Below are 27,602 nucleotides of genomic sequence, written 5' to 3' on the forward strand. Positions count from 1 at the left end.
TGTGATTCTCTCCCTGCTTCCACAGTGGTCATCTAATCCTGTAGGCTTACCTTGGACCAGTGCTTTTCTTCTGGTGAGTGTTTTCATAGGCTCCAGTATGAACACTAAGTACTCATTGCTTCCTGGGCTCCCTCTAGTCCACTGTAACCAAGGGAGGTTTTCACCACTATCCCTTAAAGCTGGCTGGACACATGTTACCACTTCAAGTTATTAAGAATGGTTTTTAGGTGCCCAGATTATCAAAATACATGAACAGTAAAGATTGCTTCCTGGGTTCTGTTGCTCTATTAAGAGCTCAGAAATGCCATCTGGTCTAAAAATCTCCATTCTCTGGGAACATTCTTCCCATTCACGACTGTGAATGCTGATCTCTATTGTAGATTTCAGCTCCTAGAGAACCTTCCCAAAATGTGCTTGCTCCCTTAATACTCTTCCTATTTATTTATTTTTAAAGCTTTACTTATTTAAGTGATCTCTAAACCCCATATGCTCAAACACACAACCCCAAGATCAAGAGTCGGATACTCTTCTGACTGAGCCAGCCAGGAGCCCCTATCTCTTCCTATTTGTGTACAGTAGGCTTCCTATTTAGGACCTGTGTCTGTCTAATACTTCCACCTATGTTTGTTTTTTTTTTTTAAGATTTTATTTTATTTATTTGACAGAGAAATCACAAGTAGGCAGAGAGGGAGAAGGAGGCTCCCTGCTGAGCAGAGAGCCCGATGTGGGGCTCGATCCCAGGACCCTGAGATCATGACCCAAGCCGAAGGCAGAGGCCTAATCCAGAGCCACCCAGGCGCCCCACTTTCACCTATGTTTAAGTGGTCAAGTGTTTGAGCTGCTGTCAGACTTCCCGAGTTCAAATCCCAGCTCTTCCACTTAATGGTTGTGTGACCTTGGGCAAATTTAGTCAACCCCTCTATTTCAGTTTCCTCATTTGCAAAATGATAATACCAACTTAATTTGGTGCTTGTGAGAATGAGGTGGAATAGGTAGAATACTTGAGCTCTGTGCCTGGCATGCACTTGAACACTCAGTATTTGCTCTTAGCTCCTGTATGAACTAGCTACAATTAACTGGTGATTGTAATAGCATTGTTTTCCTATTTCTCAGCTTCATTGTTCTATTTCATTTGAAACTGAAGGATGAAAGATAAATGCTTGCCATCCCCTAGAATTGGGTTTTGGCCTTCAAGGGAACCTGAGGCTTAGCTAGGTTATTAGCTTTGGAAGCTGGCCTGTAAATTACCGCTCTAATTTATATTTTTCATTAAAAGCTCAGCTTGCCTCTTCTTCTATAGCAGTCTTCCCTGGCCCTGAAACCCTAGTGTTTAGCCATAAAACAAGGTTTTAAAATTAAGAGACCATAATTCTCTCAACTCCCCACAATGTGTGGATTAATGGAATTAATGATAAGGTGCACAGAATATTATTTTTATTTCTAACAAAAGCAAAGACCTGCCCCTATTTCTTACGTTTGAAACACAAATCAGCGAACTACTGTCAAGGGTAATGTATTTCTTTATGTGTAGAACTTGACAAAAAAACATTGGGTATTAGGAAATCTGGGTCCTAGGCTCCTCACTGCCAGGAAGTTGCTGTGACCTCTAACCCTCTTCACGCTGGCTTTGTGTTTTGAAGGCTTGAACATTAGGTAAAGAAGTGCCTCATATTCTGCCTGGCACCCAGAACCGCCTCCCAAATGATAGGTGTTATATGGTAGCTCACTTAGTATGTATCCCATTAGGGTAATACAAATGGATACATTCGGCCATGAGAAGAGGCAACCATACCTCCGCACCTTCGATGGAAAGAAGGGCGTGGAAACAGAGTCGCGTGCAGCTGAGACTACATCTCCCGTTGCCCTTTGCGGCGATCCTCGTTCGCTTTACCCCGAATCGCTCCCACAGCAACCTTGCGTCTTTCCGTGGGGCCCCGGATGTAGACTTCCTCTCACTCGGTGGGCGTGGTTTCGCAAAGGCTCGGAGACCTGGGGCTCTCTTATTGGTTGTGGTCCTTCCGACTGGATTGGTCGCGAAGGAGGGGGCGGTGGCCAAGGCGCGCAGTGCTGTAGCGACAGCCAATCAGAAGCCTGGTCGGCCTTTGGCGGGAGGCGGTAAAGCTGAGGCTTTGCAGATTTGGCGCGAGCGCGGTTTGGCTTTACTGTTCCTGGTGTGTAGTTTATTCCGGAGCTTGACTGAAGAATCCCTGAAGCCGTGTGCGAGAGACGTGAGGAAGAGCAGGCACTGAGGTGACTCAGCCTTGTGGGGTGGAGAGCAGATGATTGCTCAGGGAGGCTTAGGGTCTGGAAAGCAGCGGAGTTGGGAGAGGGGCGATGGCTAGGGCCGCTGCCTCCCTTGAGGTTCGAGGTGAAGTGAGGGAAGAGCTCAGATCGCCGGAGGTCTGAGGTCGGGGTAAGGGAAAGGAATAGGCTGGCAGTCGTGCGTGGAATAAAGGGGCTGAATGTTGTAGGAGGGAGATATTCCTGGGTGGGGTTGAGAGGGTGTGGGGTGAGGACCGAGTGCCAGGCGGATGGAAGACTGTAAATGTGGCCGGGTGCTGGGCTAAGCTGGTGATAAAGACACACCCCGTGCCTGGAGTGAGGGAATTAGAAGTACTGTAGAAATCTGTTAAGATAAACTTATTAAACTTATTGCATCACTCAAGTGGTTAAGAACTTGAGCTCTAGAGCCAGAAAACCTGGTTTGCTATGACTTTGGGTCTCTGTGCCTCTTGAGTTTTCTCATCAGTAAAATAAGGATAGTAAGAGTGCCAACTTCTAGGGTCGTCTTAAAACTGAAATGAGTAAGTGCCTAAGGGGCGCGGGCCTGACTCATTTGGTGGGGTGTGCCACTCATGATCTCGGGGTCGTGAGTTCGAGCCCCACGTTGGGTGCAGAGACTCCGTAAAAAAAAGAATAAAAGAAAATGCTTATAACAACAGTCTTCCACATAGTAGGTAGACAATAAGTGTTTGTTATTATTGCTCAGATTTGGCTGTGAAACAGAACTGAATGCTAAAATATGGTTATAATTTACTTATGAAATGTTGATCATTGGTATATATTCCATGTTAGCTATTTTCCTGTCACTCTTAGATATTGACTGGCTGTCCTGTTCTCTTTTTTGTACCTAGCCGTGTTGCCATCATGCCTCAAACCCGATCCCAGTCACAGGCTACAATCAGTTTTCCAAAAAAGAAGGTGTCTCGGACATTGGACAAAGCTAAAATCTCTGGAGACACCAAACTAGAACTGAGCAATCTCCAGGCCACACGCTGTCCTGTAAAAATTCTGCCTCTAAGTCCCAGAAAACGTCTTGGTAAGATATCCATTGTATATAAGTACAACTTTTTGACTGGTAGATATTGACCTCTCTTTCCTCAAAAATAAGATGCCTCGTCTTTTGAAGCAGTTTCCTAAGTTCACTGAAGACCATGTGTTCACTTTGGTTATTTTCAGAATGATTGCTGTGTTCATTTACTGAACTTCAGAGTTAAGTGGCTTGTTGAGATTACCTTCTCAACTGCTTTACAGTTCTGGTGTTCATTTCCTCAATTTTGAACTTAGTTGTCAGTATTGTGACTTCGCAGTTAGCTATCTAGTATTTTGAAGCTTTCACCTCATTAGTGGTGAAATTAAGAGAAGCAGGTGATATTCTTGTTTTAGAACACTGGTTGGTAGGGGCGCCTGGGTGGCTCAGTGGGTTAAGCCTCTGCCTTTAGCTCAGGTCATGATCTCGGGGTCCTGGGATCGAGTCCCGCATCAGGCTCTCTGCTCAGCAGGGAGCCTGCTTCCCCCTCTCTTGCTGCCTGCCTCTCTGCCTACTTGTGATCTCTCTGTCGGTCAAGTAAATAAATAAAATCTTAAAAAAAAAAAAAAGAACACTGGTTGGTAATCCTTTTTTGCTTTAGATCATTTGTTTTTAAAGATTTTATTTATTTTTACGAGAGAGAGAAAGAATAAGCATAAGCAGGGGTGAGGGGCAGAGGGAGAAGCAGACTGTCCCCTGGGCAGGGAGCTCAGTGGGGACTCAGTCCCAGGACCTGGGATCATGACCTGAGCTAATGGCAGATGCTTAACCAACTGAGCCACCCAGGTGCCCAGATCATTTGTTTTTAATGAAGGGTGATGTGGCAGTGTCCAGAGACATTTTTGGTTGTTACAACTGAGGGAATGCTACTGGCATAATAGATAAAGGCCAGGTATCCTGCTAAACATCTTATATTGCGCAGGGCAGCCCCCAATAAGAATTATTTGGTCCAAGATTGAGAAAAAGACTCTTAGAACAATCTTAGAATTTTCATCCCACTAAAAACCCCTTTGCTTTCTCCCAAATAGTTGTAAGATTCAGTGGTGCCATCTGGTGGCCAATGTTTGCTTCTTGAGGAGAGGCCGTCTGTTTTGGTGGTTTTGACTATAGAAATTTGCCTCTTGGGGGACCTGGGTGGCTCAGTCAGTTAAAAGTCTGCCCTCGGCTTAGGTCAAGATCCCAGGGTCCTAGTACTGAGCCCCACGTGGGCTCCCCTGCTTAGCTGGGAGCCTGCTTCTCCCTCTCCTTCTCCCCTCTGTGTTCTTTCTTCCAAATAAATAAATAAAAGAAGGAAGAAGGGAAGAAACTTGCCTCTTTCTGGGAAAAGCAGAGATCTTTGCAAGTCCTTTTACTGTCCCCTACTATGAATGACCATGTTTTGATTTTAATGTATTTCAGGTGATGACAATCTCTGCAACACTCCCCCTTTACCACCCTGTTCTCCACCAAAGCAAGGCAAGAAAGAGAATGGCCCCCCTTGCTCACGTTCACCTAAGGGACGCAGATTGGTATTTGACAATCAGCTGACAATGAAGTCTCCTAGCAAAAAAGAACAAACCAGAGCTCACCAAAACAAAATCCGTTCGTCAGGCAGAAAAGGTCAAGAGATCACAACAAATTCTGAGCAGAGATGTCCACGGGAGAAAGAATCTGCATGTGTGAGACTGTTCAAGCAAGAAGGTTCGTTCTTATATGGCAACCGTTAATGCAGCCTTGAAAAAAAGGCTGGTGACTCCATATGAAACCCAGTGGATCTTCTCGGTCACCTCTGTTGTATCTAATTGTCCTTTCACATCTGACACAGGCACTTGCTACCAGCAAGCAAAGCTGGTCCTGAATACAGCTGTCCCGGATCGGCTGCCTGCCAGGGAAAAGGAGATGAATGTCATCAGGAATTTCCTGAGGGAGCACATCTGTGGGAAAAAAGCTGGAAGTCTTTATCTTTCTGGTGCTCCTGGAACTGGAAAAACTGCCTGCTTAAGCCGAATTCTGCAAGACCTTAAGGTACACTGAGAGTCCAAAATATGCTGCTCTTGCTAAAATGACACGTGGTTATGAAGGGTTAAGAAAGGTGGATGTGCTTAGGGGATTGAAGTCTACCCTCAAATGAGATGTTTTTAGTTTCTTTGTCTAAATCTTTCCAAATGAAAATAGAGCTTATTCTCTTATATGCTATTAACTCCTCAAAGACACTTCAGGTTCCATCAAACCTTTATCTGGGGGCTCCTGGGTGGCTCAGTGGGTTAAAGCCTCTGCCTTCAGCTCAGGTCATGACCCCAGGGTCCTGGGATCAAGCCCTGCATCGGGCTCTCTGCTTGGCGAGGAGCCTGCTTCCTCCTCTCTCTCTGCCTGCCTCTCTGCCTACTTGTGATCTCTGTCTGTCAAATAAATAAATGAAATCTTTAAAAAAAAAACAAACAAACCTTTATCTGAAGGCAAAAATATCTCTCATGTTTGCATTTTTCTAGAAGGAACTGAAAAGCTTTAAAACTATCATGCTGAATTGCATGTCCTTGAGGAGTGCCCAGGCTGTCTTCCCAGCTATTGCTCAGGAGATTTGTCAGGAAGAAGTATCCAGGCCAGCTGGGAAGGACATGATGAAGAAACTAGAAAACCATATGACTGCAGAGAAGGGCCCCATGATGTAAGTAGTGCTCCACTGCATGTTATTCTGTGAAAATCTGCAAGGTCTGCTGCCAACAAACTCACATTCTAGTCTCTTGAATGTATCAGTTTGTATGAGAAAAGAACGTTTCCTGTATTGGCTGTACGGATAGTTACATACACTTAAAGGGAAAGAAGAGAGGAAGAATACACATTCTGATTTTAAGCTGGAAAAAGTGTTCTTAGGCTAATCGCTTGAAAAAGCTGTATATTACTTTTGTGTCATGGTGGGGGTATCATTGTAACAGTGACTGCAGAGAGGACAGATGATGACCTTCAAACTGGTGTCAGCTGTAGGAATGTGACCTGGAGTCAGCCCAGACCTAACAGATGGGAGAGTTAAGGAGGTGAACATAGATACTAATTGTTTCTCTTTATATTTAGTGTGTTGGTGCTGGACGAAGTGGATCAGCTGGACAGCAAAGGGCAGGATGTATTGTACACACTGTTCGAATGGCCATGGCTAAGCAATTCTCGATTGGTGCTGATTGGTTAGTGCTCCGTTGCTAATGTCAATGCGTCTAAAGAATTCTTTTTTTAATCGCTTCATCTTACTTATCACCTATTTTATCTTAAGCCAACTTTCTGCTTTCTTATCAAAATGAAAAAAATTATTACAAATAATATTACAATTACAGTATTACCAAAAAAAACTACAGATAGTAGTTTTAAACTAAAATCAACTTTGTTAAGTCTGAATAGAATTGACATAATACTTCATTTCAGAGATAGTTGATTTTTGGAGGATCTGGTCCTGCTTATCAGTGAACAATTCTAAACCTAACTTGGAAAAAACATTCTTGAATAACTACATACACCTTACCTAATAAGTGTGGGGGTAGGGTGGCGAGTGGGAAGCAACAGTTGGACTGCGGGATTATAACTAGACATTGTATTTAGCTTTCAAAGGTTTAGTTTTCTTTTGAGATGATTTGACCATGATGATTGGTAATATTTACCTTCTCCTCAGGTATCGCTAACACCCTGGATCTCACGGACAGGATTCTGCCGAGGCTTCAAGCTAGAGAAAAATGTAAACCTCGGCTGTTGAACTTCCCACCTTATACCAAAAATCAGATAGCCACTATCTTGCAGGATCGGCTTGATCTGGTAAGTGCCCCCCATTGTACCACATTATGCGTCCCTTGCATCACCTCTGGTGGGGAAAGTTAACAGTCTTTCTAAAATATTTTTGTTTAGAGGGGCGCCTAGGTGGCTCAGTCAGTCATTTGAGCATCTGACTCTTGATCTCAGCTCAGGTCTCAGTCTTAGGGTTGTGAGTTCATGCCCCACGTTGGGCTCCACACTGGACATAGAGCCTACTAAAAAAAAAAATTATTTATTTTTATTTATTTACTTATTTTTTTGCTTAGCTTGCTTTCCTCAGCAAGGAGTTCCTGTGGGCCAACATGAGAACATTTTTATATGAATTTCCACCCAAGGCTCCATTTATTGGATGCCTCAGGGTTGGAGTAAAAATAAGAGAAGAGGGGCACCTGGGTGGGTCAGTCACTGACTCACTTGAAATTGAAATTGAGTACGCCACTCAATTTCAGCTCAGGTGTTGATCTCAAGAGTTGTGAGTTCAAGCCCCATGGTGGGTTCCACAATGAACAGGGAGCCTCCTTTTAAAAGGGCAGGGGTGGTGCCTGGGTGGTTCAGTCCTTTAAGCCTCTGACTCTTGATTTCAGCTCAGGTCACCATCTCAGATCGGTGAGATCCAGCCCCCTGTGGAGCTCTGTGTCAGGCTCCACACTCAGTGAGGAGTCGGCTTGTCCCTCTCCCTCTGCTGCTCTCTGCCCACCCCCTTTGACAAGTAGGTGCTCTCAAATAAATAAATAAATCTTTTTTTGTTTGTTTTTTCCTTTTTTTAAAGAGAAGAATCACTCGATAATTTTTTTCTTTAAGTTTATTTTTAGTAATCTTATACCCAATGTGGGGCTCAAGCTCACAACCTCAAGATCAAGAGTCACAGGGTCGGGGCGCCTGGGTGGCTCAGTGGGTTAAAGCATCTGCCTTCTGCTCAGGTCATGTTCCCAGGGTCCTGGGATTGAGCCCCGCATCAGGCTCTCTGCTTAGCAGGGAGCCTGCTTCCTCCTCTCTCTCTGCCTGCCTCTCTGCCTACTTGTGATCTCTGTCTGTCAAATAAATAAATAAAATCTTTAAAAAGAAAAAAAAAATCTTCCTACTGCGCCAGCCAGATGCCCCTCAATACTTTTATAATGGCCTGTAACAATAGGACCTGTGAAAAAGCTTTCTTTTGAAAATGACCAAATAGGGGTGCCTGGGTGGCTCAGTGGGTTAAAGCCGCTGCCTTCGGCTTGGGTCATGATCCCAGGGCCCTGGGCTCGAGCCCTACATCGGGCTCTCTGCTTAGCAGGGAGCCTGCTTCCTCTCTCTCTGCCTGCCTCTCTGCCTACTTGTGATCTCTATCTGTCAAATAAATAAATAAAATCTTAAAAAAAAAAAAAAAAAAAGAAAATGACCAAATAGATTTTAGTTTAGTTTTGCTAATATCTGGTTGCTTTTTTTCCCCATTCATGAGCCTCACCAACATGCCTACAAAATGTTTAAATGTGTGAAATTTCCATTTATTTATGAGCAGAGAAGTCATCTCTTAGACCCTAAAGGGTGGCCAGTCAAGTTTATTAGACTTAATGTGAAAATATTTATGCCTGGGACCTAAATTACAGAAAAGGGGGAATCTTAAAGTTCATGCTGTCATCTCCTATGTCTTGTCCAAAGGTGTCCGGAGTTCAGGTTCTGGACAATGCTGCGATTCAGTTCTGTGCCCGAAAAGTCTCTGCTCTCTCAGGAGATGTTCGAAAGGCGCTAGATGTTTGCAGGTGAGTTATGGCACTGTTGGCTGCTTTTATTAAAAAAAGAAATGCTGTTAATTGTCTCATGTAACTCAAGTGAATGTGGCTTAAGAGGCTGCATTCTGCCACTTTTTACACTCAGAAAGGAGGACTTGTTTCTCAGTGGGGAGCTCTGCATTTCCACCGTGTTAATGTCTGAAACATTATCAGTCCATTACCTACAGAGGGAGAAACAAATGAGATGTTGCTGGCACTCCCTGTGGTGATTATAGATTGGTTAATTACATTTGTATTAAAAAAGACTCCAGTTTACTTTTCCATTAGCTGATCTCAAGCAGGTTTATTTATGGACCTGAACCATCTTTGCCTTTAGACTTTTTTTTCCTTCCTTTGCTTTTGTGAGCACCCCTTCCTCCGGTTGGTGGTCCCCACACTTGTACTCCAGACCTCTCTCTCTCCCTTCCCATCCTCTGCCCCTCCTGCTGGGGAAAGCCTCTGTGCTGACTGATGAAATCTCTTCCTTCCCAGTAGGGACACTGGGTCCATTAAAATGATAGTTGCTGTGCTGGCCCGCTGGTCCAACCTCCCCCTACTGCCAAGCAAAAGATCCAGGTCTGGCTTATGGCTTCCTGTGGGCAAAGTGCTTTGGAGACAGCAGTGGGAGAGTAAGCTCTTCCTTTTGCTAGATGGCATGATCCTGGATTTGAAAGTTTCCCCTAGTCAGCAAACTACTTGAGTAAAGACTGCAGCTATGAGCAATGGTCATGTAGGCTGGTGTGGTTTAGCCTACACATATCGTATGTATATAGAATTGAGGACTCCCCTTTTCGGTCCAGTGTGTATGGGTGGTACGGGCTCTCTTTGTAGGCAGTCACCCACCCACGTAGCGTCTCTGCTACCCATGACATTTTTTCCTCCTTCAAAATGTTATTATTGGCTTAATGTATGATGACCTACTTGGCATCTATAAGAGGAAACCATATAGTGCTGAAAGTTTCTTAGACTCCCTGGTCTGTGAATTGTTTCAAGGCAACCAAGTCCCCTTTAGCTGAGACATAACCCACTTCTGTTTGGGGGCTTTAAAATTATAAAACATGTGTCTTTTTTCAGCTTGGTGGTTTGGTGTGGTGTTTGGTTTGGCCCAGCATAAATTAATTTTAGAAATACTTTTTTATAGGAGAGCTATTGAAATTGTAGAGTCGGATGTCAAAAGCCAGACTGTCCTCAAACCGCTGTCTGAATGTAAGTAGTTTATCTCTTTCCCGTCTTCCTTTATAATTGGAAGCTTAACTTTTCTGAGAAAAGAGGTAGAAAGACGAAATGAACGTAGTTAAATCCATACTTACCCTTTTCTGTATGTCTGTGTTTTTTGTCAGTTTCACCTACTTTATTTCTGTCTGGCCTCTCTGTCCTATAGTCCATGCAGGCTGGAAACAAGTTCCCCAGGGTGTTACATAAAAGGCTGGATCATAGTCAGTTTTCTTTCTAAGCTCTCGAAATGAAAACTGTGGACAGTAAGGCTTGATCAGCTTCTCTCTGGGTTCTTCTGTCGAGTTCACTTTAGGTCTTGAAATAGGTGAGAGGAAAGTAAATATAAGAGTCAGACAGTGAAAGAATCCAGTTCAACTTGGGATATCTCAAGCCTTTAGCCAAGTCTAGGAGGGTGGAGATACGAAGATGACATTGCTACAGTAGGCTGTTAAAAAATGACAAAATGATTTTCCTTTCCGTTAGCCTTGTTCTCTTAGTCATGGCAGATGTACAATGGCCATGAACTACATATCTTGTCAGTATTTAATATCCAGTGTTAATCTTTAGAAACAGGACAGTCTGATTTGATTGTTTCTTTCCTCTTTCACTCCTGCACTGGTTCAGAGTTATCAAAATTGTTTCTAGCACTACAGTTCCACAGAAGACATTTTCTCTCTTCCTTTCTTTCTACCTTCCTTTCTTATCAATTCGTTGAAAGAAAATTAATAAAAATATTTCAGAAGCAGCCAAACTGACTGCTTAGGCTGACGGTAGGTAATATATACCAGTGCATAGATGAGATACTGGTCTCTCTTTAACTTTTCAGATTGTTCCTGTTTCTCCTACCAGTGACATTTAGGCTTGTCAGTGTTCCTGTGAGCACAGCTGGCACACACATAGCTAAAGGAGGTTGTAAGTTTCTGGCATAAATTATTAGACTAACCTAATTCCTGTCTTTTGACCTCTGGTATGTGTTATTAGGTTTGGATGGTTCTAGAAAGCTGTACGGAGGCTGACTTCAATTAAATACAAGAATGCACTTTCTTTCTTTCTTTCTTTCTTTCTTTCTTTCTTTCTTTCTTTATTTATTTATTTGACAGGCAGAGATCACAAGCAGGCAGAGAGGCAGGCAGAGAGAGAGGAAGGGAAGCAGGCTCCCCGCTGGCAGAGAGCCCAATGCGGGGCTTGATCCCAGGACCCCGGGATCATGACCTGAGCTGAAGGCAGAGGCTTTAACCCACTGAGCCACCCAGGCGCCCCTGCACTTTTTTTTTTTTTTTTAAGAGAAGGGGAGAGAGGGAGTCCACCAGTGGGGAGGGGCAGAGGAAGAGAGAGAGAATCTTAAGCAGGCTCCACACTTCAGGGCTTGATCTCACAACCCTGAGCCCAAATCAAGAGTCGATGCTGACCGAGCCACCCAGGCACCCCAGGATGGCACTTTCTAATAAATAACACTAACTGGGCTTCTTTGACACATAGGCGGGTTCTCTAGCTTTGAAGCTATTCAAACAAAAGCTGAATAGATGATCACTAGTTGGGATTGTTTTGGGTAGGGAGCAAGAAGAGACCTCGAGGGGCGCCTGGGTGGCTCAGTGGGTTAAAGCCTCTGCCTTCGGCTCAGGTCATGATCCCAGGGTCCTGGGATCGTGCCCCGCATCGGGCTCTTTGCTCAGCAGGGAGCCTGCTTCCCTCTCTCTCTGCCTACTTGTAATCTCTGTCTGTCAAACAAATAAATAAATAAAAATCTTTAAAAAAAAAAAAAAAAAAAAGAAGAGACCTCGAAATTCCTTTCAGCTTTAAGATACTGCTGCTTAATCAGTGATCTCTAGTTTTCCCGCCGCCATTAGTTCTTTGCAGCATCCCAGTCATGGTCATGAAATAGAAGCAGATTGCTTCAGGGCAACTGCTCACGGTCTGAGGAAGTAATTGAGGCAAAAGTTGTTGCAGAGCAAATCCCTCCTCTGTCTTGCAATTCATGCATCTCCAAACAATGAGGCCATAGTCCTAGGCATCTAGCTGGCAGTTCCCCAACCTCCGGCCTCTGAGATGGTGCTATCTGCTAAGATATCCAGTGACATTTTCTCAAGTGTTGCTCTGTAGTGGATCGTCTTAGGCAAGTAAACCAAACCTCAAAGGTCATTTGGAGAAGCTATCTAGAGGACTTATGCAGGATTCACTTTTCTGTCCACATTCAGTCACTCATTTCACTTTTTTTCCTTTCTTGATTACCAGGCACACTCATCTTTGCTTCAAGGTTCATCTTCAAGATACTGAGAATTTCCAAGGCAGAATACAGTAGTCCTCTGTCTAGTCCTCCTTCTTTCATGAGGTGGATTTTGTCTCTCTAACATTAAATTGCATTCTACAGGATAAAATAGCCTACCATTCTGCGCAGAAAAAGGATAACCCTATTTTCCAAGTCGTCATCTCTCTGAAGATAGATAGCACTGTCTCTCTTCCTTTGGCTTCTAGTTACAGAGTTGGAACCTCTGCTTTGCCACCACATGACTGCACTGGAATTGCCTTCCACTAAAACTTAGCATCATCTGTCTCGACGTACACAATACTTAAAAAAAATCTAATGAAGACTGATTTATTTACTTTTTAGGCAAATCACCCTCTGAGTCACTGGCTCCCAAGCGGGTTGGTCTTATTCACATATCCCAAGTCATCTCAGAAGTTGATGGTAACAGAATGACTTTGAGCAAAGAAGGAACACAAGATTCCTTCCCTCTGCAGCAGAAGATCTTGGTCTGCTCTTTGCTGCTCTTGACCCGGCAGCTGAAACTCAAAGAGGTCACTCTGGGGAAGGTGAGTTGAGAATCCCAGCAGTTGGAGCTGGGGTGGAGAAGAGAATGCTTTGCGGAGCAGATACTGTCCGCAGGGCCTGTTATTATGCTCCAGCTGATTGGAATTAAAAGTGGGTTTTTAACAGTAAGAATAAGTGCTGGTCCCATATAAAAGGCAACTGATTTTATTTCCCTTGGGTTGTGGTTGAGAATTTCCCATTCTTCTCCTCCCCTTCGTTTCTACCTCTCCCTGTGAAACACATAAAGCTCCTCTCCTGCCTTAGGTTTTGGCAATATCCACAGAATGCCTTCAATGATTTTATTGAGAAGAGGGAAAATTGTTGTATTCAGATAACTTTTACAAATGCAAATTCACATTTTTAAGAGTCTACAAGGTTGGGGCCCCTGGGTGGCTCAGTGGGTTGAAGCCTCTGCCTTCGGCTCAGGTCACGATCCCAGGGTCCTGGGATTGAGCCCCGCATGGGGCTCTCTGCTCAGCGGGGAGCCTGCTCCCCCCACCCACCCCCGCCTGCCTCTCTGCCTACTTGTGATCACTGTTTGTCAAATAAATAAATAAAATCTTTAAAAAAAAAAAGAGTCTACAGGTTACAAGAGATAGAACTTTTAAACAACTTTTGTCTTATCCCTTGTTTCTCCCAGTTATATGAAGCCTATAGTAACGTCTGTCGCAAACAGCAGGTGGCAGCTGTGGACCAGTCAGAGTGTTTGTCACTTTCAGGGCTCTTGGAGGCCAGGGGCATTTTAGGATTAAAGAAGAACAAGGAAACCCGCTTCACAAAGGTACAACTAACTGCCTCTTTGATAATGTTTTTTTAATTGCCCTGTTTTGGAGAGCTTATCTGTTTTAAAGATTTAAACATGACCACAGTTAGGTAAACAATTTGTTTTTTGTTAGATAGAGTTCAAGATCTGTGAGGATGGGGCTGGTATGAAGGAGGCATTTTCTGCAGGCCATTGAAAAAGCAGTGTTTAACTTGCTTGCCTCTTGGGATGAAAGTTCAACATGATAGAAGTTTACATAATACAAACTGGGCCTTTGTGAGTTCTCCACGTGAAAAGTCTTTTTCTCTTCTTTCCAGGTGTCTTTGAAGATTGAGGAGCAAGAAGTAGAGCATGCTCTAAAAGACAAAGCTTTAATTGGAAATATCTTAGCTACTGGATTGCCTTAAATTCTTTTCTTTTATATTAATATGCTACCCAGAAGTATCCCGCTGGTGTTTAGAGAGCTCTGGAATCTTCATTTTAGTACTTTATCCGTTCAGGCCTGAAAACTAATATGACCTTTTTTTTTTTTCTTTTTTTCATTTTATTTTCTCTTAAATAATCTCTACACCCAGCATGGGGCTCAAACAAAAGTTGCATGCTCTTCTGACTGAGCTAGCCAGGTGCCCTGAAATATGACCTTTTTAAATGGGAAACTGATAAATTTTATCTGTAGGTTGATGAATATTAACACAGAGTAATAATTTCGGGTCTTATTTTTATGCATTAAAAATCCACCAAGTAGACTCTTTTTAATTTTATTCACTACATCCACGTCTTGTGTGTCTCTAACCAGTATGCTTGTATTACAGCATATAGGATTTATATGGTGGACTATGCCTGTATTTACCTCTTAGTTTCTTCAGATTGGTGTGTTTTATAGAACTTTGGGGCTAGAGTAAGAAGAATGAAAAAGGACGTTCCAGGGAAATAAGCAAGTCTACATGGAGATCTGGAGGACACTTTGATGAAAGAATTTCTTTCTTTTTGGAGTATACTGTGTTCACGTTGCACATACTTCCACATTGCGACATTTTAAAGACTCACTGAGTTTCTTGGGCACTCCCAAAGGTTGTGGGGGTGGTAAAGGGAATGTAATTGTACGGTCTGTGAATATATTTATTTCCAAGTTGCATTCTTTGTCTTTGTAAGCATGCACATTTCAAGAGAGCTCAAACTTTGAGCAAACAATGTGAAAATTTCCCCCAGACTGTCCCACAGTCTTAGCTGCCCTCAGATGAAGCCACTTGTTTCCAGATGCCTTCATTTGGGGTTGGATTTTTCATCTAAACCTCAGATTTTTCCAGTCTTATTAGATAAATTAATCCATATGGCTACTCAAATCTCCCCTTTTCTGGGTTTGGTTTCCAGCGGCATTCAGTGGTAATTTGTGGCGGGGACACCAGAGGGCACCATTATAACACTGACAGCCTTGAATGTGCAGGCAGTGGGGTTGGGGTAGTTTTGAGGGAAGTGGAAGAAAACTTGTCTGTTCCTTTGGGGAGATGGCTGTACTTTTAGGACTCAAGCAGATGCTTGGAGTGCAAACCATGTGTGATAGGAAATGTCCGAGAGCCAGTGGCCAAGTCTATGCTGCTCCCTGAGCTCTTCGGCCTCTCTGACATGTCTTGAGTTTAGGAACTTGATATTGTACAAATGATCTGTTGGCCACCGTTTCGTTCATGCTGCCCACTGTATCCTTGCAATGTGATCTGGACCGCAGCAGATGGTATGGGATAGAAGGACACACAGAGAGAGCCCTCTGAAATGGACACCACCCTCCAGTGGGTGTGGCAGAGCAGAGTCTGCAGCCTAGTCCGAGGTCTGAGTCTGAATGTTCTCGCCCTGTCGCCTTGACTAAGAGCACTCACTCTCCCTGAGGGTCACTTTTGAGTGGAAAACAGCCCATACCTAGAAGCCCGAGAGTGTCTGGGGCTACAAGGGTTAACAAGCATAATTGCAAAGATTGTCCGAAGGCTGATGGAAAGCAGAGACTGAATGGGATTGAGAACAGATGCGGGGCTTGATTTAAATTACATTTTATTGGATGCTGCAGCCTTAAGAGACGTGACTGCTTTACAGTTTGTTTCCACACTGTGGGCAGCTGCTGTCTGTTCTGTGTCCACAGTAGGATCCTGCCCAGAAAGGAGCAGCCTCCCCACCTCGTTGTGTTTGAGGCTTGGCGCCTTCCTCTTAACTGTAGGGCTTGAGTCAGGAACATGGCTTGACTCGCAGTGGGGCTGCTATGTATCCTCCATGGCTCAGAGCCAAGATCGCACTTACAGATTCAAAAGGGCCAAATTTCTTTCCCCTCTACCTCTTTTCTCTCCCTTTCCCCTGGTATTTGGAAATAGGGTTCTCTCTCTACGGGGTTGTTGGTTTCCTTTCCTTCAGCTCTCCCCCCACTGTCAATTTCTAGGTCATTGCTGCTCTTAAGACTTCAGCAATTGGAACAGGGTTGGTTCTGTCAATGATGCGTGAAGCCGACTTAGAGTCCCTGCTTGGCTTCCGCTGCCCTTGTGGGAGCAGAAGCTGATGTATGTTTGTCAGTGAAGTCTTAAGTGTAATTCAGACAGCCGGGGAGCAGACAGAAGAGGAAGAAAAGTCCTTTTCTTGCTGGCTTTTCTCACTGAAGCTGAGAGCTATGGGAAGGTAGTGGGATTTTTAGAGGGCTGGGCTGGGCTTGTGGTTACTAGTTTCTGCCAGGATTGTAGCTGGTTTTCACACAGAGTAGAGGCAAAGATGCTGACCCACATTCTTCCTCTTGAAGGTGGTGGGATATATGTCTATATCCTGATTTATTTTTCTTCAAAGAAGCAGATGAAGCTTCCATAGAGTTTTAGCCGATATTGCCATGGAAAAAACATAGACACAATAAAATTTTGGTGTGAGTTTCAACTCCAGAGCTGCTACTGACAGTTCTGGCTCAGTGAAGACTTGCCTGTGGCTAGTTAACTAACTGGCAAGAGTGTGTGAGGTCCAGGCTTCGCAGAGATCAAAAATGTTGGCAGAGGGGCGCCTGGGTGGCTCAGTGGGTTAAAGCCTCTGCCTTCGGCTCAGGTCATGATCTCAGGGTCCTGGGATCGAGCCCCGCATCGGGCTCTCTGTTCAGCGGCAAGCCTGCTTCCTTTCCTCTCTCTCTGCCTGCTTCTCTGCCTACTTGTGATCTCTATCTGATGAATAAACAAAATCTTAAAAAAAAAAAACAAAAACAGAAAAACTTAAAAAAAATGTTGGCAGAGTTCTATTTGCTACCCGCCCCCCCCCCGCAATCCATTGCTCCCTGCCTTTATTAAGTGCCCTCTTAAGATCTACCAGTGAGACCTGGAAGGGAAGATGGAGCTACATCTTGGGGATTTTCAAAAATATCTATTGAGAGGTGTTGCCTTGACTACCGACGGAGACCAAAAGAAAGAGCCAAGTTTGAGATGTTACTTACATTTGTGTCTGTCCCCAGCACTTAGGATAGTGTCCGGGACCTGGGAGGTATTCAGTAAACAATTGTTGAATGAACAGACAAATGAACCGAGGAAGGCACTCCCTTTCCCTCCATCTCCAGGTCGGTTCTATTCAGGAGGCTCACGTTGCGGTGTCTCTGCATGGAGGTGGAGCGGGGCGCCGTAAAGGAAGGACGCTGCATCCTACAAGATGTGTCTTGACACATTGTGGAGCATTTATTGGCCTCACAGATGCGTACCCATCGTACCCATCGTTCCTTCTGATGTCTTGGCATTTTGCTTGAGGCAACTTCCATGTCGCTTCCAGGAAGCCTTGGTTTTGGGGAGAGAGTCCTAGTCCTACCTATGGGCTCAGAAGATGGGGGCCTGTCTGGAGGTTCCTAGTGTTGCTGGGGACGGGCCAGAAGCTGTGTCTCTACTTGGCCAGGAATCGGAGAGGAATACGCCTTTGGTGTTCCACCTTTCAACTCTGGAGGAAAGTTGTGATCTCGGGTTCCTCCTGAAAGTGCAAGGTGCCCTCTGATACATTCTCTTGGGAAGCTGCAAACAGTGCAGGTCTCCCTCTTCTCAGAAGTGCAGTCTGTAGGGGGAGAAGGTGTGCCCTCTGGCCTCCCTTGATTTTCAACCCCAGCCCCAAGGCATTGGCAGTAGAAGCTAATTGGGTGCAAGAGGCCTGGGTAGAGGCTGTCTGAAGACCGGCTAAAGGAGAGAGCCAGCTCCTTTTTAAAAAAGCTCTAATTGAGTTCTGAATCAGCCTCCCTCTCTTTGATCCCTCCTCTGTTTCCCACACTGCCTGAAAGAGCCAGATCAGCACTTTATAACAAGGGTGCGCCTGCTCCCCACACTGCCCCCCTCTCCCGACGCTCTCCGCTGCCGCCATCCACTGCTTGTCTCCTTCAGTTAAGATAATGAAGATGCTGAGAGATAAAATGTGTATTTAATAAGGGTGGGGGTAGGGAGGCGGAAAGGGGCAGCCAGGGCCTTCCCTAGTTTGGGGCCTAGCCAAGACTCAAGCTGAAAGCAAAGCTGGAGTAAGACTTGGCCCCAGGGTGTGGGGGTTTCTGGGCCTCAATCCAGCTGACTTCACTGCCTGCTGTTTGCCCTAAATTCCCCCACCTCCACCCTCTCACCCCCACACTCCTTTCTTTCCTCTCTCCTTGCTCCCAGTGGGGAAAAGGAATCTTGCTTCTACTTTATTTTCAGCTGGTAACTTGGCCTTTGGTGTGGTGTCCCCCCCCCCGCCCCCGAATCAGCTGCAAGGTCGGGCTAGGGCAGCCCCCTCTAGCCTAGGCCTGTAGAAGCCATGGGTTCGCCGTGGGGGGTGAAAAAAAGCTAGAATTAATGAAGACCAGCTGCTAGTCTGGGTTCTGCCTGCCGTTAGCTGGAGGCTGGCCTTTGGTGGTGGTTGGAGACACTGGGGTGCGTGACCTCCATCCCTGGGCACCAGGATATCCTGTGGCAGCTGAAGCTTGTGCTACTCTGTGAGCTTGGTTTTATCCTCAGTTTGAAGAGAGTAGCCTGTTTCCCTGTTGCCCTACTCCTCCCCTCTCCAAATAACACTGGGCCCTTATTGGGCTTTATAACTGTAGTGGCGGCCCAGCTGAGATCTGAGGATCTCCAAGTTCTTTTGTAAACACTCATTAACTGCCTGGGAAGAACCAAGAGCCCTGGTTAACAGCTGGGAGGGAACTGAGGCACGGTTAGGGAGAAAGACTTGACCTGAGCTCACCCCATGGACTCCACCCTGGGGCCTCCATCCTTCCTGTCTAGCTCCTTTCCTCAGTTCTCCCTGAAAGATGGAGAAAGAGGTAGATGCAACGCAGCTGCCCTCTCCCCTTCTAGGAAGAAGCCATGCTTTCTCCCTGGCCTGGAATCAGTCCCTGATTTCCCCTGGCCCTTCACCCCATGACACTTGCCCCGCTCTGCTGCGGCTGGAGATCTGTGCAACTCTCCTTGCAAAATATTCTCACTCCGGCCCTCTGCAGACCTCCCGTCCACCTTTCCCTGGCCCACCAGACCCAAACCCCGGTGCCTCCTTTGGAGCCGCTGAGAAGCTCGCCTATCCTAAACTGGGTCTGTAGCCTTGAAGTTGATCTAATTGTGCTAAGAGGCCCCTCGGCCCCTAACCCCCTAGATTTACCCCAAATGGTACCTGGGAAAATATTCTCTTTCTTTACCGTATTCACTCTGGTAAAGTTTCAGGATCCTATTCAGGGCTGGGTAGCGGCACTAGGGCCCTAGTTGACCCCTAGGTTCTGAATCGTTCTTCCACTGACAATTGCTCTTTCTAGTGATGGGTGTAACTCAAAGTCCCCAGCTCTACCTGCTCACACTCTCACCTGTACGTGCATGTCTGCCCACACTCCCAGGTCCACACACCCCTGGCCGGGGTATGAAACTCGACCAGTCTCAACTGCTATCCATGTTTCACTGCCCTGTTATTTGCTTGGGGTGGGGGGAGGAGGGGGAATCCCCCTCCTCCTCCTCTCCTGGGTGGCCTCCTAGGTATTTAGGAATAGTAGGGAGGGGGGAGATCCAGAGACCATGCTATGTCTATGAGGGGGAGGATAGGAGTGAGCATCTGTCCAAAATGAATGCCTCTATCCCCAAATTCTCAATGGCTAGGTGGCTTAGCAGGAGTGCTAAGGAAATCTTAACCCCCATCTTCAGCACCAAAGCCCAAATCATCCGCTGGGGATGGGCAGGAAGAAATGCCTTTTTCCTCCCGTCAAATATTATCCCATCCTTGGCTAAAGTCATTCCCCGTGCTGTGTGTTTGAGACTGAGGACTGTTCCGGTCCCCAGCCCGTGACTCAGATCGCCGGCTTTCTCCCAGTGAGTTCCTTCTGCCCCATCAGTCAGCTCTGCACCCGCTGACCCAGTCAGGGCTGGTGGAAGAGGGCGGGGAGAGCCTACTGTTTGGTGAGTGGGCTTTAGGACCCAACGGGAATCCGTGCTTCTTGCAGCAGCCTAACCCAGAAGCAGGGGGGAATCCTGAACCGAGCTGAGAGGGCTTCCCCGGTTCTCCTGGGAACCCCATCGCCCCCCTGCCAGCACGCACCTGAGCAGGTAGGACCGCGCACACCCCTTCCCAGTTCCCCCTGGGCCGCCTTCCGCCGGGCTTCCCCGCTGCTGATCTGGTCGTTTCCCTCTCGCCAGTTCAGGCTTTCCCCATCCCTCCTCCCCCACTGCTCACTGTGGTCCTGGGAGGTGGGGGCCTGGGAACAGTGGGGTGTCTAAGAGCTCGGAGCCCCCGCGCCCCACAGCGCCGTTCCTGCACTCCCCCCAGGCACTGCCCGATCTCAGGCTAAGAATGGAAAGTCGGGGGAAGGTCTACCCAGGCCCCACGCCCTTGCACCCTCCTTTGCAGCGTTGCTTAATGCCCCTTCCCCCACCTCACCTCGACGGGAGAACTGGCAGTGTCGGGGCGGTAGCGGAGGGAGCCGGAGAGGGACCTGAGCCTCCCTGGGGGATTTCTCCGGCGCTTCCTCCTGGCCTCCTGGCCCCCAGAGCTCGGGACTTCAGCACCCCCCACCCCTAGCCCCTGCCCCCAGATCCGTACTCACCTTGTAGGGGAACGAATGCCCCTTTCCAGGCTCCTTTCACACTTGGAGGGCTAAAGGCTTTGCTGGAGGGTAGTGGAGGTTGTGAGCGGTTTTTAGTGACCTGTTCCTCTAGGGAAAGTTCTTTCAGCTTAGAACCCCATCCCTGCCACGACCTCAGCACCTATTGCAAAGACAACGCCCCCACCCCTGTGTGTGTGTGTGTGTGTGTGTGTGTGTGTGTGTGTGTGTGTGTGTGTGTAGACCATGTGGTTTTAAGATCTATAAGCTTTGGATGAAGGTGGCTGTATGCATAGAAGGGGAGAGGTCCCTGAGTGTGGCCCAGGCCAGAACAGGCTCAGCCCAGATGGCTGGGGATGGGGGTATAGACCAGATCAGGGAGGCTACCCCACCGTGCCAGCTCCCTGGATGCCTTGCCTTTCAGAGTCTCAGGCTCCTGGTGTTACCCCCAAGCTCCTGCCCGCCTGCAGGCTCTCTGGGAGAGGGCTGAATGGCACCCACTGTTTACAGCGGCTGATTTTTCCCTCCAGTCGGGGGCTGACAAAGCCTGCTCTCTGAAGATCTAGGGCATCTCATTCTGGTTTAGTGGGTTTGCAGGAGGGCCGTATGACTTGTCTGAGTAACTGTGTGAATGTGTGTATCGCCTCTGAGCGTAGCTGACTGAGCAAGAGAGTGATAGGAAAGACTGGTCACGCTTTGGGGGAACCCCTCTAGCTCTGTGTCTGGTGGAGTGGGCGGCTTGTCCCCATCTGGTAACTCTGTTGAGGTGTGGGGTGTGCTTTGCTCTTCTCCATGACTCCCCGGGTCCCCTAAGGGTTGGTTTTGGAGGAAAGGGTGGATAAGGGAGTGACTTCAGACTTAATTCTGCTCTTGACCCAGGAAGCAGAGCTTCTGAGTGTGAGCGGGTGTGTGATTTACACTAACGGCTCAGTTTCTTCTCTCTTTCTTCTTTCCTTCCTTCCTTCCTTCCTCTCTGTCTCTTTTCTTTCCTTGTTTTTGCTGTTTTGGTGAGACAAGAAAGGAATTTATTTCAGTGAGGCCAACACCAGGAAGACAGCAGACTTAGTTTCTTCATTTGTAAACACACGGCGATCAGTAGCAGGCCCCACTTGCCTGATAGGGACACCTCTATAAAGACCCCATAAGACAATGTATCAGACAGCTCAGTGCAAATGGTAGTTATAAGGGGGGAGAGGGGGTTCTAAGACAGGATTCTTTTCCTAAATCTAGGTCAGTCTCTCTGCCTTGGCTTTCCTTCCCCCCATCCTTGCCCATCTGTGGGAAGGCAGAACCAGGCAGGCCGTTGCCCCCAGGGCTGTGGAATTACCCTAATGCAGGGGTAACTGTCACCAGAGAGCCTGTGGTCAGGGAGGACGGAGCTCTCCGCCAGGCTTTTCTTCCTCTGGGGCTCCACACCTTCTCCCCTGAGCCCTGTCTCCACCTTCCTTCTGCCATCCCTGCTCAGCGTCCTTGTCCCTGTCTCTCCCCTGCCCAGTGGCCTCCTTGTCCGGCTCACTGGACAGGGGCCCTAATCGGATTGGACAGCTGAGATCTGTGTGACGGCTGAGAGCAGGCGGGAGGGAAGCCAGTGGGAGGATGGTACAAGGGCTGCCCCTGGCACTGTCCAGGCCTCCCAGGCACCACCTTGGGCCCCGTGGACTCCTGGCTTGGCTTGGCCCCGGGGAAGGGGTGCCAGAGGAGGCTAGGAATGAAGAGTAGGGGAGGGGGAAACCCCAGGACCTCTTTGATCTTTGGTGGCCTTCATGTCACCATCTCTGACTGTGACCTGGAGGAGAGGACAGCAGGTGAGAGCCAGGCTTGTCCTGCCCCCTCCCCTGTCCCCATGGCCCCACTTTCTTCTCTCCTCTTGTTGGGAAATGTGTTCACTTTCCCCACCCAGCCTCTTCGGCCAGTTCCCCCTTACGGGTCACATCTGGGAGCTGCTGGGGGCACCGTGTGTCTGCCTCTCTGTGGGCTGTTTCCTCCCCTCCAAGGTATTTCTCTCGCTCACTCTCTGGGCTGGGAGCCAGGACTCCTAGGTTTCCCGCCTGCCTCCTGGTGCAGGGCTGCCCTGCAGGCCTCCAGAGAGTCGCTAAGCTGGTTTCCTTCCTCCTGCGTGGGGAGGGCCTTCTCCCTGGGCTGGGAGGTGTCAAGAATCCCAGGTGGGCTGGGGTGGGGGCACCACAGCACCCCGGCTCCTCCCTTCTCGCCTCTGACTCAGCTGGGGGGCAGCACATGCCCTGCCTGGCAGGCACAGCCGGTTCTCGCCTCCAGGCTTCCATCTTTGCATGTGGGCAGCCAAGATCTTCTGCTCTTCTTTTTAGCTTTTTTTTTCCCCCCATGGTATCTGGGGGTGGCCATTGAAACCCCTCTGTACCCACACATTTTGGGGAGCAGGGGATTAGCATAATTGAGGCTGGGGCGCTATTTTGTCTTCTCTCCAGCTGGGCCAAGATGAAGGAAACCAGCACAAACTTCCCCATGCCAATTCCCTCTGCCCTCAAAAGACCAGTCAGCGGAGCCAGACCCTGCCCTCTCAGTGCCCACAATGTGGTTGGCACTGATTTGTCAGAAATTGGGAAGGTTTCCCTGTAGACTGCTTGCCTCCTCTCTCCTCCTCTTGGAGGGCAGGGACAGTTCTAGGATTGTAGGCACTTATGGGCAGGCCTCCCCCTAGGGAAGGGGTGTGGGATGCCCCTGAGATGGCCAAGTTGGCATGAGCCCCAGGCTGGAGTGCTGGACTTGGTGTGGAGCTGGGAGTTTGTGGGGGAGAGCAGGACACCGGCCTCCCTGCCCCCCTCATTTCCTGCACTTTGGGCAGCTGTGGGCGAGAAAGGCTGCAGGGACTATTTTTAGTTGGTCTGTCCCCTGGCAGGAGGGACGTGCAGAAAAGCACGGGGCAGCAGAGGGGCTGGCCAAGGTGAGGGTGAGCAGGCAGGCGGAGGAGTGAGGAAGAGCCAGAGGGGCAGCAGACAGGGCAGAGAGGCACATTGGGCTGGGGCAGGGCCTTGCTGAGAGGGTCCTGACCCACATAGATGGGCCTGACTGGGTAAGGGAATCTTGGGGCCCCCCTCTTAGGGCTCTCTGTCCTACTAGACTTAGAACCGAAAGGGGCTTTAGAGACCACCTAGACAACCCCTCCCCCTTACAGAGCCCAACACAGGGAGGCAAACAGAGGCGAACAGGCCTACACAGGGAGATGTCACTTTCTGTAGGACACTCCGCCAGTCATTGGGCTGCACTGGGGCCCAAACCCAGACCCTTGTGCCGGATTTTCTCCCATCAGGTCCATTGCCGCACCTGGTTGTGCCTCCCTCCCCTACTGGTCTCTTTCCCTCTGTTTGTTTATGCAGGGTCTCTGGTAAACCCCAGCTTGGTTTGCTTATAAATCTCCACCATGTGGAGAGAGCCTGTGTCCAGGCTGGAAGGAGGTCAATGCTGGGGTTTGTTTAGGTGGCCTGTGGCCACTGGTGTGAATCCAGGTTCTGGGCATCTTCCAGACAGGCTCACAGGCTGATGAGCTTGGGCTTGGATACACCTTAGGGAAGGACCATCCGGTCTCATTCTGTCTTAGAGACCCAGGGAGGGCCTGGATTTGTCCACAGTCCTGGGATGAGTTGAGGACAGACCAAGGACTAGGATGCAGCCTTGCAGGGTCTCTAGAGCCCCCATCATGCCCCACCTAGATCCTTCTGGTTATTTGCCAATGCCCCCAACAAAGGAGGGGAGCAGGCAGGAGAGGGGGTAGATTACCACAGGCTTCCAGTCTGAAGTGAACCCTCCTCCAAAGCCTGGGGGCAGGGGCTGTTGGCTGAGCTTCAGGAGAAAGTTCAGTGGAGATATGGTCCATCAGAATTCAGTCTCTTGCCTCAGCCTCATCCCCAGGGCCGCTATGTTGCACACAGACTCTGCTGGGAGTGGCGCCCCCTGGAGTTGTTCAGGGCTCTGCCTATGGAACCAGATGTGGTGCTTCTGTCCCCCACCTTCTTTCTTCCAGTCAGCTTCAGATGCAGCTGGAAGGAGGTGTTCCAGGTGGGCTTGAATCCAACATGCCCTCCCCCACCCTGCCTCCTGCCACTAGGTGTCTCCTAGTCCTCTGTTGCCCGCCCCCTCCCCACCAAGCCAGGGAGATGGGCCACTAACTCGGGTGCAGGAGCTCCTCCCCCTCTCTCCACTCAGTCTCTCTGTCTCTGGGGGGCTGATTTATCATGCCCCCCCCATCAGGCCTGCTGCAGTGTGTGAGAAATCAATAGCGCAAATGGATTGAGGTTGTTCAGCCTGTCGACTCCCCTTGGGCCCCCCCAACTCTCCTGGGACTTGGCGAGTTACTCAGTCCCTTTCGGGCTCTGATCTCCACACCTAGTGGTTGCGGCTGGAGCATGGAGCGCAGGAATGACCCTTTCTGTCCATCTCTGTCTCTGTCTCTCTCATTCTCTCCTAGACTGGGCTGGCCTTAGCATGACAAATAACTCTGGAACATTTATTTTCTAGCCTGGGTGGGGCGGGGGTGGAGGGGCTTAACAGGGAGTAGGCTGCCAGCCAGAGGTGGGGGGAAGCAGGTGGGTGAGGGAGGCAGTGCCCAGGGAGGACTAGCTGGGGAGGGATTGGGTGACAGCCCACCCCAGCAGCCTCTGGTAACCCAATCCCTGCACCCCACCCTCGAGTCCCCTCCTGTTCAACAGCTTCAGCAGCTGCTGGCAGAAGCAGGGCTGGCAGAAGTGTGTGTGTGTGTGTGTGTGTGTGTGTGTGTGCATATGTGCGTGTGCGTGTGTGTGTATGCGCGCGCGCTGGGGGTAGAGGGGGCTGTGGGGGTTGGTGGTGCTGCCAGGACATGTTAAAGGAGCCGCAGGGGCCTGGGTACAACTTGGGTGGCAGGAGGAGGTGGGGCCGGTGGGCGAGTGGGTGGTGAGTGACGGGCAGGGGGCAGGCCGCAGGGGGGCAGGGCAGCCCAGGGGTCTCACAAAACTTGTCTGCACTGGAACAGGGCCTGGTGAGCTGGGGGCGGGCGGTGATGGGGGGGGGGGCAGGGGCGGGCACAGCCCTAGCTTGTCCTGGGATGCCTGTTCTTCACCAGGGGGCGCAAGTAGCCATGGAGGACACAGCCTTCCCCTGTCCCCCATCCCTGGGCTGTGCCTGCTGGGCATCACAGTCTTGGTGACTAAGTCACTTCTGTCCTGGGGCTGGCAAGGTGCCAGGCTCAGCTCTTCTCGGTAGGTGAGTCACTGCCCTGGCATCTCCCCCGGATGCAGCTGAGTCACCCGGCCGTGCCTGCTGGGCAGGTGGGCACCATGCTTGGGGTGGGGTTGGGGGGCCATGTGTGTAGTCCCCGGTGTCTCCTCTGATCTGTCTCTGGCATGTCCCGGCCCCACCCACAGACCTGCATCGTGGTGCCAGGATGGTGTTTGTCCCATGTGCTCTCTGGAGAGGGTAAAGGACAGAGCAGGAGGCAGCAGGGAGCTGCGTGGAGATGGTGGATTTGGAGTGGAGCGGGGGCGGCCTAGGAGGGGACGGTGGGTCAGAATTTCAGCTCTGCTGCTGGAAAGCTGGATGACCTTGGGTGAAGCAGTTTCCTTTCTGCACCTCAGTCTCCTAATCTGCACAATGGCAACAGGATCCCTGCCCCCAATGACCCTTCAGGACTGAAGGGCAGGAGCATGCTTGTGGAAGGAGCTCTCCTTGGGCTGAGGGGGTTGGAGGGCAGCCAGGGAGGGGATAAGAAGTCAGGCACTGGGCAGGTGCCAGCAGACGTCTCCCACCCCGCCTGCATCCGGGGGGTCCTTGGAGGGCAGTGCTTCCCATCCTCTCTTCAAGCTACCAGGGCTGCTGTTCTTTCAGAGTTCCCCAGAGGCTGTGAGAGGGAGGCCTTGTTTTGCTGGAGGTGTGGACCCTCCTGCGGGGTCACAGGGCTATTTTGTATCTTCTTTGGCTCCTGGGTGCTCCCTTGGGTTTCCTCTAGTTTGGAGAAGGATCCCTGTCTTGGGAAAACAGTGGCTCAGGCTCCTTCCCCAGCCCATTGCCTTCTGTGTGTGGGAGGGGAAAGGCAGGCCCCAAGAAAGTGTGTCTTTCCTAAAGAGGAGCCTGTGGGCCTGTGGCTTTTCTCGGTCTCCTGGCCTTCTGCTGCCTCCTGCACTTTTCTCACCTTCTGCCTGAGGGTTTCTGCAGGTTGGGGGTGGGGACCCTGCGGTGGGTCGGGCACAGCTGGAGTTCAGCGGCTGCAGATTGGGGACTCCTGGCCTCCCACCTGGGGACCTCTCCTGTTTCCTGGAGTCATGCCTGGGTAGGGCTAGACACTGGGTCCCCTGAGCAGGGGGTTAGTGCCCCAAAGGCCTGTGGGCTGTGTGCTTATACCTGTGGGTGTCTGAGGGTCTGCCCCCCCCCCCCCCGTGGGGAATGGGTGTGTGGGGGCATGAATTTCTTCCTTCATCAGCTCATGGCCCTACCGCTCTGTCTGTTCAGGAGTGTGCCCCACACTCTGCTCTGTGACCTTGTGTGTGCACAAATGCATCTTTTATGGGCTTGTTTGGTTCTACAAAAAAATGTGGATACACGTGTGCCCTGCGTGTGCACGTGGGGGTGTACACATGTGTGCTCTGAACGTGCACATGGGTGTCCTGCGTGTGCATTTACACATCTGAATCTCGTGTGCACGGGTGTATGTGACTCCTCTGCGCTGGCGGGTGTCTGTGAGGGCGCCCTTCGCGGGAGGCAGCCTACCTGTGTTTGTGCATACTTGCATTTTTGTGTTCGTGGTCCTTTCCCTCTGACCTTAGCTGGAAGGGATACTGGTGTAATCTGGGGCAGGAAGAGCCAGTGCGGGCTAGGGGTGGCTGGTGCAGAGTCCCCTCCCAGGCTGGTCTCTCACCGGGGTGACGCCCCCTGCTGCTGGTTAGGCTCAGGCTGGAAGGCCTGGTTGCGGGGGGGAGGAGCGCTGGGGGGGAAGGGGTTAAGCGTCGGCGTCCACATCT

The 27,602-nt window shown here is 49.3% G+C and overlaps 2 protein-coding genes across 2 annotated transcripts in view; both read left to right on the forward strand.

The window, feature by feature from the left end:
• The first annotated feature begins 1,946 nt into the window (after positions 1-1,946).
• CDC6 (cell division cycle 6) lies at positions 1,947-14,814 on the forward strand. The gene is made up of 12 exons (XM_045985472.1): positions 1,947-2,250; positions 3,135-3,319; positions 4,709-4,990; positions 5,115-5,314; positions 5,779-5,954; positions 6,359-6,465; positions 6,945-7,084; positions 8,720-8,820; positions 9,971-10,035; positions 12,653-12,855; positions 13,494-13,634; positions 13,934-14,814. Exons 2-12 carry the CDS (start codon positions 3,148-3,150, stop codon positions 14,021-14,023), a joined length of 1,677 nt encoding a protein of 558 aa, XP_045841428.1. The 5' UTR covers positions 1,947-2,250; positions 3,135-3,147; the 3' UTR covers positions 14,024-14,814.
• A 5,204-nt stretch (positions 14,815-20,018) lies between these two features.
• Positions 20,019-27,602, forward strand: part of RARA (retinoic acid receptor alpha) — a 44,490-nt gene continuing 36,906 nt past the window's right edge. Inside the window, exon 1 of the mRNA XM_045985042.1 lies at positions 20,019-20,143. The gene's annotated coding sequence lies outside the window, so the exon portion shown is untranslated. The remainder of the gene's footprint in view (positions 20,144-27,602) is intronic.

This window comes from Meles meles, chromosome 18 (assembly GCF_922984935.1).
Source record: "Meles meles chromosome 18, mMelMel3.1 paternal haplotype, whole genome shotgun sequence".
Classification (NCBI taxonomy): Eukaryota; Metazoa; Chordata; class Mammalia; order Carnivora; family Mustelidae; genus Meles; species Meles meles.